This window comes from Phycodurus eques, chromosome 7 (assembly GCF_024500275.1).
Source record: "Phycodurus eques isolate BA_2022a chromosome 7, UOR_Pequ_1.1, whole genome shotgun sequence".
Taxonomy (NCBI): domain Eukaryota; kingdom Metazoa; phylum Chordata; class Actinopteri; order Syngnathiformes; family Syngnathidae; genus Phycodurus; species Phycodurus eques.
In genome coordinates, this window is record NC_084531.1 from 24,226,938 (window position 1) to 24,242,573 (window position 15,636).

General features: G+C 40.4%; 1 protein-coding gene across 1 annotated transcript; it reads left to right on the forward strand.

Moving 5' to 3' along the window:
• Positions 1-4,142: 4,142 nt before the first annotated feature.
• naalad2 (N-acetylated alpha-linked acidic dipeptidase 2) lies at positions 4,143-15,209 on the forward strand. Its single transcript, XM_061681563.1, has 20 exons — positions 4,143-4,364; positions 5,209-5,317; positions 5,401-5,587; positions 6,126-6,227; positions 6,344-6,469; positions 7,520-7,600; positions 8,792-8,897; positions 9,219-9,312; positions 9,394-9,489; positions 9,853-9,938; positions 10,906-11,025; positions 11,102-11,184; positions 11,599-11,662; positions 12,522-12,589; positions 12,669-12,760; positions 12,901-12,991; positions 13,206-13,470; positions 13,572-13,653; positions 13,813-13,905; positions 14,509-15,209. The coding sequence occupies exons 1-20, from the start codon at positions 4,283-4,285 to the stop codon at positions 14,696-14,698; spliced, it is 2,217 nt and encodes a 738-aa protein (XP_061537547.1). The 5' UTR covers positions 4,143-4,282; the 3' UTR covers positions 14,699-15,209.
• Positions 15,210-15,636: the final 427 nt, after the last annotated feature.

Here is a 15,636-nt window from a genome sequence, read left to right on the forward strand (position 1 = left end):
GCAATAAGATTGTTTTGCAAAATTACTAAAAATGACATTAAGTGGAAAGGGTTTGTTTTGTTTTGCATTCAAACAAGTATTATATGATTTTAGTGGTCCGGCCCCTTTTAGATCAAATTAGGCTGCATGCGACCCCTGAACAACAATGAGTTGGACACCCCTCAACTAAACTGTAAATGGCACTTGGCTGGCCCAATCACATCACTTGGACGCTTGAACACGCTGACGTTAGATTATCAATTTCCCTCACCAAGAGAGCAGTGCTCAAAACTTGAGCTTGATGACTTGTACATCACGATGTACAAGTGTGACGGCAATGCCACCTCCTGTAGAAATATCCCCAACATGTTCGCGAGACAGGTTCCTACCGATTTAGTATCCTCACTATAAAACTTTTATTTTATGATGACCAAAAAAAAGCACTTATAGCTCAGTCATTGCTGTTGTATTAGAGCAAGTAGATTTTACATTGAAATGAACAGCTCAATACGTAAATATGTGAGCTCTACATGTTTTTTATAATCTGTGTGTGTCATAATATACAAAAAACGAAATAAATAAATAACGCAAACACAAAAATGAATGAGCCCTTAAATCAGACTATATATATATATATATATATATATATATATATATATATAAGCTTATCAGTAGGCGGCAGGTTGAAAGGTGGTTCTCTCCATGGCTATACAGTATATAAACAACAGAAAGTTGTTACCTCCCTACATTCCTGCGTGCACAGAGACCCCAAACCGCCCCCCCCCCCCCCCCCCCCCTCCCTCTCTTCACGCTCCAGTCCACAACATGAAACACCACCTCCACTTACACAGCTGGGTTGGGTCAAGGGTGTTATCTTAGTCTGGGAGAAATACAGCTTTAATAATAGCAATATACATTACAGTGCAATTGTGATTCATGTCTAGTACTGTTGAATGAGGACCCTTTGTCAATTCGGATTCAAACTTGACAAAACTGTTAGGAATCATCATCATTGCATACATGTGCATTTAGTTTACAGACACAAGTATTGTTAAATAAACTGGAAAGTGGGATAAAAGCATCACTGTGCAGATGCACAGTAGTCAGTGAATATTTACAGTGATCCAAGAAGTGGGAATAAAAACCAGATACATATATAAATATATGAAGTTGTATTGATATTTATTTTTTTTCTTCTTTTTTTTTTTTAAAGCAGATTTGGTATTGGAGTAATCCAATCCAAATATCTTGAAAACTGCATTATGTTTGTCTCCAAAATAAATGTGCATGCCTGCTGATCCACAAACACACCTTGAACAATTCACAAGCAAAGGTGAATATTTACAAATGATAAGTCATGATGAATGCACACACAACATTACCAAAAAAACGAATAAATCACGGATATATTTTTGTAAATAATTTGGAGACAAATCTCTCCCCAAAGTACCACAGCCCAGATGACAGCACCAACTGTACCAGTACTTCAAATCACAGCCTTGATAAATGATAGTTTACTAGTCTAGCAAGATTATAGATATCTATTTTCTTTCATTCCTTCGGATTATCAAATTTTCACACTGAATCCCACCCAAGTAATTTAATCTTTAAAAATAGGGTTGATAGTATTAACACAATTTCATGTATAACTCTTCACAATATAATGCTTATGATTTATCTTTGCCAATTGTTCCTACCATTATACTGAACTGCAGTAACGGACGGAATGCTCACCTACAAAGGTAATTTCAAGATAAATGTATGTCTGTCCGTCCCCAAAAAAATCTAAATTAATCTAAATTAAACAAGCAGTAAAGTAGTTGTCGTGCAAGGTTGGCCCAGGTTGTGAAAGATTGTTTTCAAAAAAACTGAAATTGATCAAAACGCATCTCAGGTCATCCATGTCACAAGAGCAACTGACCAACATAGCTTTAATAAGCGCTGAAAAAGACTATCAAAACGTCTTCCTTTCTCATAATATTCATCAGTACAGCTGCAAAAAGCATACAATTTTGAGTAGCACCAGAAATGTTTGTAATTACCAAGAAATACCACAAGATGGCACTGGCAGCAAATTACCTTTTTTTTTTACTTTTTTGTGTATTTTAAACATGAATAAAAAAAATAAAGCAATAATTTAAAAAACAAGCACCAATGAAAAGACAAAAGAGAAGGTAAAATAGTCAGTAGTCAACCCAATTATTGGTAATAAATTACCCACTGACGTATACAGTATACATGTTCGAAAAGGAGTAGGAGGAGGAGTAGGTTTATGTTTTACCCTTTAAATCTCCATTCCATTAAAAATATATCAACAATAATTCTGAATTTCTATATACCCGTACTACTGTCATAACATAGGATCTATTTGTCTTTTAATTTGTGTGTCATGTTTGGACATTGTTGAAGGTGCACAATCAGTCTGTTTAAAGTTTTTGCCCCAGATACAGATAGACAAAAGCTTTTCATTGCATTGATCCATCAAGTTACATTACTTTAATATTTTGGTACTTGGATTACATGACTAACTACTTTCTTTAACAGGTAACTAATAATTGTTTCGGAAGACATTTTGAAAGTAATCCTCCCAACCCTGTGTAGGACTCTTGATAATGTACCTGAGGGGTCACCAACCTTTTTGAAACTGAGAGCTACTTCTTGGGTAGCGATGAATGCAAAGGACTACCAGTTTGATACAAACTCATTCAGGGCTAAAGACGTATTTATACGTCTTATAGAATCCGACAGTTCAGTGCCAAAGACATATTTTTAATCGAAATTCTTAACCGAAAGCCATACGCAGCATACGCAGAGTGTCTGAAAACTTATTGTTAGCATCTTGGGGTTGCTAACGTGGAAGTTGAAGTTGGGGTGACGTTTGATCACAATTTTCTGACATCAAGCGACGTTAAAAAAAATTTTAAGCAGATTGTCCCTTCCGTGTCAGATGTATTATGGGTGGATAACAATATCACTTCTAACACATTTATGCTTATTTTTAGATCAATTCTTTTCACATCTATGCACAGCTGCAAGTGTCATCTTTGGTTTCGGCGCACTCTGAAGTGCGTGGGAGTGTCAGTTACAAACGTTGATGAGGTGAAACCGACACAATCATGTTAAGTTTTTTTAGATTAGCTCGTGCCACCCCACCGCTGTACCTGGTTAGCGTGAAACATAATTTGAACTGTATGTTACTTTTCCATCCATTCTCTATACCGCTTACCCTCACTAGGGTAGCGGGTATGCTGGAGCCTATCTCAGCTGACTTTGGGTGAGAGGAGATGTACACCCTGAAGTGAGTAAAGAAGACGTTGTGTTACACATTTATTCAAAACCTGAACACTTACACGGTTGGACAAATTCGTTGTAGCGGTGTGACGAATGTGCAGACAGGCAGGACAAGATTACTGGTTTGACATTGCCCCAACGACCAGAGCTGGAATCTCGAGCCAGTCAATATGGCATCCAGTTGAACCCTAACATCGGGACTGCATATTTTAGACCGAGGGAGAAAAACACAGCAGGACTGTCAAAGGTTTTAACAGTAAAGAGACCAAATAACAAAAGTGGTTATATTTCTTTGAATCTGATCGTTTGTAATATGTTATCATCTTATCAAACCTCTGTGAAAAGACGATAACAGAATGAAAATTAATCATTAAAAGCAGATTTGCCATTGTATTGTTGTTGTCTTCCTGTGAGTATATCAGTTTTGTGTTCTAGTAAACAGGTAGTCATAGTATATTATTTGTGACATTTGTGTTAGATTTTTTTTTTTAATGTAAAATGTGTATCTGGCTCGATAAAGAGTCGGGAAACACTCATCTTGTATGCCTACTTTGAGCCTGTGTCGTGTCTGTATGCGTAACTATGGAAACGTTTCAAGTCCAAACATTAACTCTTCTCTCCCTGGTTTGTTGAAAATTAATTGTGTTAAGGACAAAGGGCGTACTAGTACATGTACGTAATAGACAGCGAAGCTATTGACTTGAGTGGGGAAATGGCGCCCTCTAGTGGCCATAAACGAGTGGTACTGATAGAGGTCGTCTCTCTCGCTCTCTCTCTCTCTCTCTCTCTCTCTGTCTCTGTCTCTTTCTCTCTCTCTGTGTCTCTCTTTCGTGACGCAATATGACGTAAAAAAGTCGTTCGCGGTGGCCACGGCATTTTCTCTCAATCTGAATCACGCGGCGAAACGCTGCTTACATGATTGGCCACCCTCCTCTTAGTCGGTCAAATGAATCCCAGGGTATGAGCCACTTGTCTGGATTGAAGTTTGTGCAGCGTGTCGGTCCAGTAAAACATGACAAAAAGTAGCAGATACGTTCGCTGCATCCGGTGGATTTCGGCAGTGGCAGCTTTGTTTTGTATGGGTTTTATCGCAGGTGAGTCACGCGAACGCAAATTATTTTAAAAAAATAAAATAAAAATAAAAAAATACATACTGTGCACAAGCTAGTTGAGGATGCATGGTTGGAAGTTTATCTCGTGTATATTTCACAATTGCTGGATGGGCGTGTGTACTCCATCCGAATTTAATCACTTAGTATTATTCAGGTGCCCGTACGGTTAGGAGGAGGGGGGTGAAAAGGTAGTCTCCCCCTCGGGGAATGGAACCCCGGTCTCCCCCGTGACAGGCGGGGATACTTACCACTATACTAACGAGGAGGATGCAGTACACTTGGCCCATATAAAAATAAAACCGGTTTAGTCATTCTTTCAGTTTCCTATTAAAAAAAATGTTTTTAATAGGGAAAAAAATGTATATTTAAAAATTATATTTAAAAATTATATTTTTAAAATATAATAATCCATAGTTGCATTAGGCCGGAATCGAACAGAAGGCTCCTGCGCGGCGAGACACTGTATCGCGATGGTTTAGGATTTACTCACTGTGACAGGATAGGAAAAAGTTTGCTATGTTATGACCATTAGATTCACTTAATCGTATGTATATCTGAGCTGGAAGCACAAATAATAAAAACTGAATCTATAATTTATGAAAGTTTAAGTTTTTGAATGGAATTAGGGAAATAAATAAACTTTTCCATGATATAATTTTTTTTTTTGAAAGGGTCTGTATATATAGAAAACAAGGCATTTTTAAAACTATCGACACTGCTCAATTTGGCCTGCAAAATAACAGGAGGAACAAGTTATTTATTAAGTGCATATTATGTTGGTGTTGTATTTATCAACTGCCAAACACATATTGTGCCCACACTGCAGGTTGGGTTGCAAAGCCCACTCATCCAAACTATGCAAGCAGTGCCTCCGGGCAATATATGCGTGAGTTTCTGGATGAAATGCTACCTAGTAAGATCAGAGAGCATCTCAGGTAAGAAGCCATCTATCTATCAGTGATCAGACCAAGCCAAATATGATGAATGACCCCCCCGCCCCCCCACCCCCCCCTTTAAGGAAATTTACGCGTCTCCCCCACCTATCCGGCACAGAGCAGAATCTGAGGTATGCGGAACAGGTTCAGAAAGAGTGGCAGGAATTTGGCTTGGACTCAGTAGAGATGGTGCCGTACGATGTCCTGCTGTCCTACCCCAACGCATCGCAACCCAATTACATTGCGATAGTTGATGCGCAAGGCCATGAGGTAATGTGCATTCATACACTATGTCGACACCTCTGATGTTGAATAATGTATACATCCCAGTAATATTTGGACAGTTACAGAAATTCTATGGTTTGGCATTTATATCTGCTATTATGATGGCAAAATCATAAAAACTCTGGGTCTCTTCAGGGAAGCCAGATGTACTCACCTTTATTCCACCTTTCCTTAACCTTTGTGGGAAACGTCCATCGGGTCAAGGAGAGATGAAGGTGTTTCCTTTTGGACATGGGAAAGGACACCACTCTTTCATATGAATTTAACATCACTTTTCCTAACTGCAGTCATTTCCAATAATATCAACCTGTTTTAGAGACATCAGTAAATAACTAATTGCCTTTTTCCATTGCCAAAATCAATAAAAGGGCAATGACCCCGTGCGCACACACACACAATACAAATCCAGTTCCTCTAGATCTAAGATGTATAGTTTCCAAATGTACTCCTTGTAGACTATTTATTTATTTTCAATTTTTTTTAAGCAAGTAACATGTCACCTGATTTGATCTTTGTTACTAAGGTTTTCACCACATCATTGGCTGAGCCCACTCCTGAGGGTTATGAAGATGTTGCCAACATTGTGCCTCCTTACAGCGCCTACTCTGCCAAAGGACAACCCGAGGTGCACACACAAACGAGAAGAAAATTCACATTGCCATGCTGCTATGACAAAAAAGCAAGCACAGACAGTTAGAAGTACCCCCTCCCCTCCCCCCACTCCCATTCTGTTCTGTCCAGGGGGACTTGGTGTACGTCAACTATGGCCGCACTGAAGACTTTTTCCAGTTGGAGAGGCAGATGGGAATCAATGTGACTGGCAAGATTGCCATTGTCAGATACGGGAAGATATTCCGAGGCAATAAGGTCGGAAATACACTCCACACTTAACACTTAAACGGGCTGGTGAATGTTGTGCTTCATATAAAATGTTGTGCAAATCAGATTACAAATAGTTCATTTCTCACCTAAAAATATACAATTTGAGTGTTCCCCCACTGTTATGTAACAATTTGGCAAATTTACATAATAACACCCCGCCCCACACACACCAAGTTTCTCTGTCGATGCCTTCAAGCCGCGCTCGAACTACTACACTATCTTGTCAAAGTCAAAAAGTAGGCACAGCTGCACCGAGATTTCTTGGATGCACAGATGAGCGTTAGCTTCCGATAAGCAGCACGTGCGTGATTGTCGTCAAGGCGGAATTCTGGAGGTTTTGGGGTTTTTTTGTGCGTGTGTTTGACAATGTCCTGTTTTGGTTTGCAACGTTTTGCTCAGGGCACGCAGCTGATTCCATTTGCCCATCACTATCACTTTTAAGATGCAGTCTGCCGTCCAGTCCTCGCTACAATGTCTTCTTTCACGCACGCCCTTTTGTGTGTCAAGAGCGAAGCCACCGTGTCCAGCTCCGAGTTGATTTGCTACTTTGTGTTGTTGAGGAAATACAGTTTAATTTGTTCAGTGTCAAGGATCCATATACAGTTTCCTCATGTCACAAATTGTAGCGTATGCGCTACGCAGTGTATATTTACTAGGGGTAAAAAAAAAAAAAAAAATTTTTTATTGTCCTTACGGACATTAGCTTTTCTTTTTCATTGAACTTTCAAGTTCCACCGCGTGGCTCGTCTTAGTAACAAAAGCCAGACTCGTTATTGGTTCTGCATTGCAGGGGGTCGGGTTAGCGGTTGCTCACTATCATGAGAGAGAATCGCCCCCTCAAAACAGTTCTGGGAGGCTTACAAAAACGTGTGAGGTGTTTTATAATTCTTGATGCTGGGGGGACTGTGACGACAGTGTGTTAAACAGATTATTAAAACACCTGAAAACTGTTTAAAATTGTGTGGGGGGGGGGGGCTTCTTAAATGCATGACTGTACTTATTCTGTGAATCTGCCGTCTCTGTTGCCTCCATCAGGTGAAGAATGCCATGTTGGCAGGCGCAAATGGACTTATTTTGTTCTCTGATCCAGCTGATTACAGTGCCGATGGAGTCAAGGTAATTTGCACGAGTCCAAACAGTACAGTTTGTGGGTGTCAAACTCATTTTTGTCACGGGCCACATCGTAGTTATGACTTCCCTCGGAGGGCCGCTACAATTGTGAACCCGTATGAAAGATTACCTCCTATACTGTAATTACATACAGTATACACAACACATTGATGAATAGCCACTTTTGAAATCAGAAGCCTATAAAAAACATGTTTTTCAACGATTACATTTCTTTTCAAAGGGGGATTGGTAACAAAAAAATGCTTGCAAATATCTCAATGGTGTTACACCAGAACACAATGAGCAATTTGGATTTGCTTTCGCGGGCCACCAGTTTGACACCTGTCGTCTAAATGGTTTACAAGCAACTTTAGTTTAAGGACTTGCAGGTTACTACTGAAGTGCCATGAAGGGGACATATCTATAATTGACTTTTTAATTGCTTGTGTATAAACAGCCCACCCATTAAGTAAGAAATTACACTCCCAAATAAATCTTTTGTGAGCTGCCAATTCCCATAAATGTGTATGTGAGCGAACCGTTCTTTTCCTGAACTGTGATATAAAAATTTGACCAACTTAATCATATCGCCCCCGACACATGGTTTCTGGGCAAAAACAAAGCGACTAAAGAGAAGCACCACCATGTCAAAAACAAAAGGTAAACTGGGCTGCGGTATTAACATGAAGTCGCTTTAGCTAACTAGCGTTATCAGGCTTAGCTTCTGATAGACTTCAATGTTCGGCAAAAATGTTGACATGATGTCGGGGTGCATTTATGTTTGTCCGCTGCATGCACCATATTCAGTGAGCCGTACACAAAGTGAAAAGTGAAATTTGGTTGTGCCTCCATTAGTAAAACATACACTTCGATTTTGTCTCCACGGGGCTTCGCTTTTCTCATCAGACTCTGGGCTCCTTGAGAACAGGTAGCCGCTCGCCTCATTGCAACGTCCTAGCCCCACCCTGTCGTCATGGTAACAAAAAGCCGTGCTCTGCATTGGCCCGGCAACAAGGGCGCGGGTTGAGCAGTCCCTTCAAAACAGAGTGGAAATGTGCTATAATTCTTGATCCTTGCGGTACTGTTGTTATAAGACCACTGGAATCTGTTTTAAGTTGTGAACAAAATTTCATACGATGTCTCCTTGCAATGATACGAATGAACTTATTGGACGCCTACTGTCATTGGTATGTGCAGCCGTACCCTGAAGGCTGGAACCTTCCGGGTGGTGGAGCTCAGAGAGGAAATGTTATGAACCTGAATGGAGCAGGAGACTCTCTCACACCCGGCTACCCTGCTAAAGGTGTGTGCAATGATTAGGGATGGGGCAGTACTGAGTATGCGCTACACGGTAGAATTTAATTTCAAAGTGAAGCTTACGGACGCAGTATAACGTGAAACGACTAACAAGAGCAGAGGATTTGAGAGATGAAAATCTGAAGACGCACCAGCTTCATTCAAATCTCCGGTGTGGATTAAGTAGTCCGCTAACTGACAAATACAAGGTTTATTTTATACTGTCTAGTTATGTCGGGGCCTGATAGCAAACTCCTATGACATTTGCACAGTACGCTACATACATGTGATCGACTGGCACGGGGATTACTGTCTTTTCTCTTTGCAGAATACACCTACAGATCCCGTCCTGAGGATGGAGTGGGCCTTCCCAGCATCCCCGTGCATCCCATTGGCTTCCATGATGCATTTCACTTCCTCAAGTACATTGTTTTACTCATTTGCCTTCAAGTTAATAACGCATGTGAATTAACCGTCACCTGTTACGTTGACCTACTCGACAGGAACATGGGAGGACAAATTCCTCCAAACCACTGGAAAGGAGCTTTAAATGTCTCTTACAGAATCGGTCCAGGTTTTACGGATGACTTCAAGAACCAGTAAGTGTTTCAGTGTGTATGGTTTGTGCCCACTTTCCCCCCAGGGACACCCCTGTAGTCTCACTCCACCATCCAACTATCAATGTGTTAGTCATTGGGTTTTCTTTTGTTGCTGTTTTTGGTTTGGCTTCTGGCTAATGAGCCAGTGGCAAGTAGCCAAACAAAGCACAATGAAGGCCTTGTATCCCTTGTTTGAGAGAAACATACATTCCCACATGATCGTTTGAGCCATAGCAACAAACAAAATGTAAATTGAGTTGAGTTTTTTAGGGCAAAGCTCTTGATCTAAAAAAAATAAATAAATAAATAAATCTAACATTTGCTGTTAAAATCATATTCTTCTTGTAAATGCGATTGTTCTAGGTTGGTGCGCATGAACATCCACACCAACAATCAGGTGACCAGGATCTACAATGTCATTGGAAGGATAAGAGGAGCTCTCGAGCCAGGTACTATTATATGACCATGTGATCCTGCACTGTGGATGATTTCTGAAGAACTTTACAATTATTTGCGCATTAAAAAAAAAAAATATATATATATATATATATATATATATGTTCAGACAAGTGTTTGCTCCGATACACACGAAAACATACTTGCTGTAAATTTGAGTTTATTATAACACATCCGACCCCCACCCGCTCCTTGTTTATTTGGGATTATTAATGAATATCTGGGTACATCTGCAGATTCCCTGGTGTGGTGCAAGTAAAACAGAGACGGTAAGATTTTGAAAAATGCATTTGCTTTTTTAAGCATCTATTTAGACTCATTGGATATTTGGTGGCCCTTAGAGGACAAGAAACCATATTTAGTAACTTAAGGTCACTTTCTCTCATGTAATTGGGGACCTCCAAACATAGATTCAGTCATAAGCACAGTATTCTGATTAAACTATGTTTATTGGATTGATTTCATGCAGAATAAAAAAAGGATGCTAGTTCTTCAAAGTATGAGGGTAGCCGGAGCTGTCCCGAATGGGCAACTACGCACTGCATTCGCTTCACAAGGCATTTTCAAATTTAAAGTGTGCTTTATCTTTTTCACAAATTACAATGACATTGTCAAGTCTCAGGAAAAATCAGTTTCCCTGATTTGAAGGCAGCCTTGCGCTGTCCAGTGAGCGGAGGGTGTGTCAGAAGTCTGGACGTGACAGAATGCGTCCATGAAAAGTGCGAAGGTCCAGGTGCTTAAAAAGGAATTGCGTCCAAACCGGAGAATATGGCCCTTAGACTTGAGTTCTAATGGGCCCCACCTGCCTAACTATAAGGCACCAGAACCATGTGATTACTACAAGCCAATCTATGAAGCAAAATAGTAATACTAATCCATCTGTCCTACGTATATCATTTGTTATTGATAAAGATAGCCCTAACATGAAATGACAGGAATATCTGTGACATGTTGGATTAGACAGGTATGTGATTCTGGGAGGACACCGGGACGCCTGGGTTTTTGGAGGAATAGATCCCATGTCGGGAGCTGCTTTGGTCCATGAAACTGTCCGCAGTGCTGGCAGGCTTCTCAGTAAAGGTAAATACAGCTGCCTTTGACAGGAGTAAAACTTAGTGCCAGCAATCAATCACCATGGAAATGTGTGTCTGTGCAGGCTGGAGGCCGAGAAGAACTATAATATTTGCCAGCTGGGATGCAGAGGAATTCGGACTGCTGGGCTCTACAGAATGGGCAGAGGTAGAATTTATGAGTAGTATTTTTTAACAAGTAGTACAGTTGAGCTCACCATTATATGGTGCGTTTCCACCTCTGGGTGTTTAGATGTGTAAATAGTGTGTTATGGCAGCACAATTATGAGAAACATGACATGATACTGTGCTGCATACTGACATTATCAGTAAAAGTGTCGTTTGTTCACATTGAAGTCCATTCTCTTTCGACCAATCAGCTGTGTGTCTAGCGCCACCCTTTAGGTAGCCCAACACTGGAGGGTACTAAATATGATACAGTCTAAATGTTTTGTGTCTTTTGGCAATTGAAATGTATCTGGACTGAACTGTACTGTACTGCAGTTTGGTGGAAACTGGCAAGATACACCAACATGAGAGCACATGGCACACGTGCAACTGTTCACGCCACATTCTTTAACAGGACAATGCCAAACTGCTTCAGGAGAGAGCAGTGGCCTACATCAATGCAGACTCCGGCATAGAGGGTGAGTACAAATATTCGAGACTAAATAGAAGAGAATGATTCTCCATTGTCCACCGAGGTGGAACACTTTCCCCCCCCCCCCCCCCACTAACAAAGAAAAGAGCACTCAAATAAAGATACTAACATACATTAAAAACAAAGCAATAAAGCACACAATAACAACATTAAAAACAGAAGTAAAATGTGTTGAGGATAATAATAATATTAATAAAAGTATAATAAGATCTAGTAAAGTAAGTAAGATATACAGTAAGTGTGGAGCTGCTCAGGTCATAAATGTGGATTGGTCACTTTGTTGAGTTTAGGATTGTGATGGCATTTGGAATAAATGATGTTGTTTTTTTTTTTTGTTTTTTTTTAACTACCTTTAGGCAGAAGAGCTTTGTTGTGCCTCCCAGACTACAGAAGCTCAAACTGACAGGACAGAGAATGAGAGCCACCTGCCACGATTTTCGGAGCTTTCCGCCTCGTCCTGTCAGTGCAAATGTGGGCCAGAAGTTTTCGGGGTTTTCCCCAACAATTTTACCCACCATTTGAACAATTTTGTTTAGCCTTTGTTTGACCTCACACTTACGACTCAAGTGACCAAACCAAGCTCAGAAGTGAAATGTTAAAACACTTTCAATCTTCGGACTGACGCCAAGACAGCTTAGTCTTCTAAGAAAACCGAGTCACTGTAGTGTGAGTATTTGTTTAAATAAAAAAAAAAAAAAAAAAAATCCATATTTTCAGTGAAGCTCAAGTGACTGTCAAGGACCGTATCAACATATTTGAAAGAGTTGAGAAAAGAAAGATACATATGTATGTACTCATATGATAGCTACTTCTTTAAAGATGGCTTGTATTTTTTTCTTTTCAAGGTATGTACACACTCAGGGTTGACTGTACGCCATCTCTGCACACCCTCGTGTATGACCTCACTAAGCAGGTAAACGTAAACACATAAAAATGCAACCCGACGTGTTGTGTTGTTAAGGTCTTTCTCTGTCTTTGCATGTGTGCTGCAGATAGCCAGTCCAGAGAGAGAAGAGGAAGAACTTTCCCTGTATGAAAGTTGGCATAAGAAAGACAACTGGACAAATGACCGTGATGCACCCAGGCAGGTTACGAAAGCCTCACAATGCATCGACAAGGAAACATTACAGCTTGCTTATTAGGTTTAATCTATGACATCTTTGGTTTTGCAATCATAACACAAAATGATTGGAGGTCATTTCTCCTATATGTGGTGTTATGTAGGATCAGCAAACTGGGCTCAGGGAGTGATTTTGAAGCCTATTTTGTCCGTCTGGGAATTGCAGCGGGCAGAGCAAGATACACCAAGAACAGGGTAATGTTGTCCTTACTATGCTGTAGTTTGTACATAAATTCTGGACGATTTGTGAGATAAAACTATACATTTAGATTGCACACTGAAGTGGAAAATGCTGCATTTGTACACATAGATCAGCCCCATTACAACCACTTGCACAGTCAAATGATATCTAACACAAGAGCTTGATCAAAAATGGCACTTTTACAAAGATAATGATGAATTTTTGTAGAAAAGCGAGCGATACAGCAGTTATCCCGTCTATCACACTGTGTATGAAACCTTCGAAGTTGTGGAGAAGTTTTACGACCCTTCCTTCACGAGGCTACGGGCTGTGGCTCAAGTAAGAGGGGGCCTCGTCTTCCTCCTGGCAGATTCCCAGATCGTCCCTCTCGATGCCAACCAGTACGCCATCTCCCTCGACAAGTACGCGCGCAGCATCGCAGGGATGGCACAAACGCACCTGAAGGAGATGCAGACGTACGAGGTGTCATTTGGTAAGTCACAACCAAATAAACATTGCTTGCAATCATATGTTTGCGATGAACTACTCATAATGTTCTTTCCTCTTTTGCCCGTACTGCACATGCATGTGCAGACTCCATGTTTTCCGCAGTTGAGAACTTCACTGTTGCGGCAAGGGAGTTTCACGAGCGCCTACAAACTGTAAACAGAGCAGAGTAAGAAGACATTGTTTTAACTTTTCATAACACAAAATAAAATGTCAAAAGGACTCCTGGACTCTAAGTTAGGGAGGAAGTTAGGCCATTATAGTATGTGGGGGGCTCACACAATTTGGATTTGCATTTAAGAGTACAGTACGCGTTTGTATGTATCAGTCCTCTGCAGGTACGTGCAATGAACGATCAGCTCATGTATCTGGAGAGGGCCTTTATAGATCCCCTGGGTTTACCTGGAAGACCATTCTACAGGTATTACACACAAACTGAACTAGCTGCCATTTAGTTATAGAAATTGTAATGTAATGTACAAATATCAATGTGGGGGGAAAAAATGTTTTGATTTGTTTGCTCAACTGTTGAGGGATAAAGAGCCAGCATAGACGCAACGGGAATGATCATTTCCCAAAAAAATCCAAAATAAAAAAAAATTAAAAATCAACATTGTCAGATGATCTTTAATACAGATTAGGGGACACTTTCATTCATCTGAGAGAGAGTGTATTTGGTCTTGGTATAGTTGCTGCCGTTTTGGTTCAAATCGATACCATTTTTGGAGAGGAAAACAAGAAGCCGTCTATTTGGGTAAAGAACGACCCAACAATTGACAGCATTTATTTAAGTAGATGCTACTATTTGAGGAAATTCATTACTATGTTTAAAGCACAATACTGGTCAACTACCACATATTAATGTTACGCTGTCAAGTAAGTATACAATCGGCATATTAAAAAATGATTCTCTTGCAGTGAAATATTGACTTTTTATATTAATTTTCAGTAACTGTAACCATATAAAACATACTGACTGTGTATATTTTATGTCATATGGACAATATTCTCACCCGTTTTCCAGACATGTGATATTTGCTCCAAGCAGCCACAATAAATACGCAGGGGAATGTTTCCCTGGCATCTACGACGCATTATTCGACATTGAGCGCTCGGTGGACCGAGAGAAGGCCTGGAATGAAGTCAAGCAACAAATCAGCATAGCAGCATTCACTGTCCACGCTGCTGCCATGTCACTTGCACCACCTGCATGATGCATCCATGTGTAGCATGGGATTAAATGAGCCATTACTGTATTTCTTGACTTCAAAAGTGAAGTATGTTGTTAATCATAGCCATTTGTCCATTCATTTTTGTTTTTTTTTAATGGTCATAGCCATTTATCTATTCATTTGCTCAACTGCGTATCCAGTTCAGTTACAGGGAAGCGAAGGTCATTTGTCAAGACAGTGATTCTTTCTCCATTCAGCTTTCCATCCAGATTCCACCTATCCACTCTCATCCAGTCAGGCCTATGTACAAATTCATATTGACTAGATAGTGAATGAGAACTCAGTACATCTAGGTCACCTCCATATATTCTAACTGTTTTGTTCACTGATTGATGTGTTTCGACTGTTGAAAAGCTTCGCAGTGTAATTCACACTATTTTTTTTTTTTTTTTTTTTAAACGGTGTAGCTTTCAGGTTAATATACTGTGGTTTAAGTCAATGTTTTTAATGGAAGGATTTGAAGGCTTGTGTAATGTTGCATTTAGTAAAACTATCCATCCATCCATTTCCTGTACCGCTTTATCCTCACTAGGGTCGCGGGCGTGCTGGAGCCCATCCCAGCCATCTTCGGCCGAGAGGCGGGCAAAACCCTGAACTGGTCGCCAGCCAATCACAGGGCACACATTTATATTAAAAAAGAAAAACATTCGCACACACATTCACACCTACGGGCAATTTAGAGTCTTCAATCAACCTACCACACGCTTTTGGGATGTGGGAGGAAACTGGAGACACTGGCGAAAACCCACACAGACACGGGGAGAACATCCGAACTCCACACATTCGGGGTCGGGATTTGAACCCTGGTCCTCAGAACCGAGAGGCAGATGTGCTAACTCACCGTGCCGCTTAGTAAAACTAATCTCAGAAATTAATGCTCAAGGTTCAGACAGCACAATTTTTTTTTTCAAAAGTTTTTA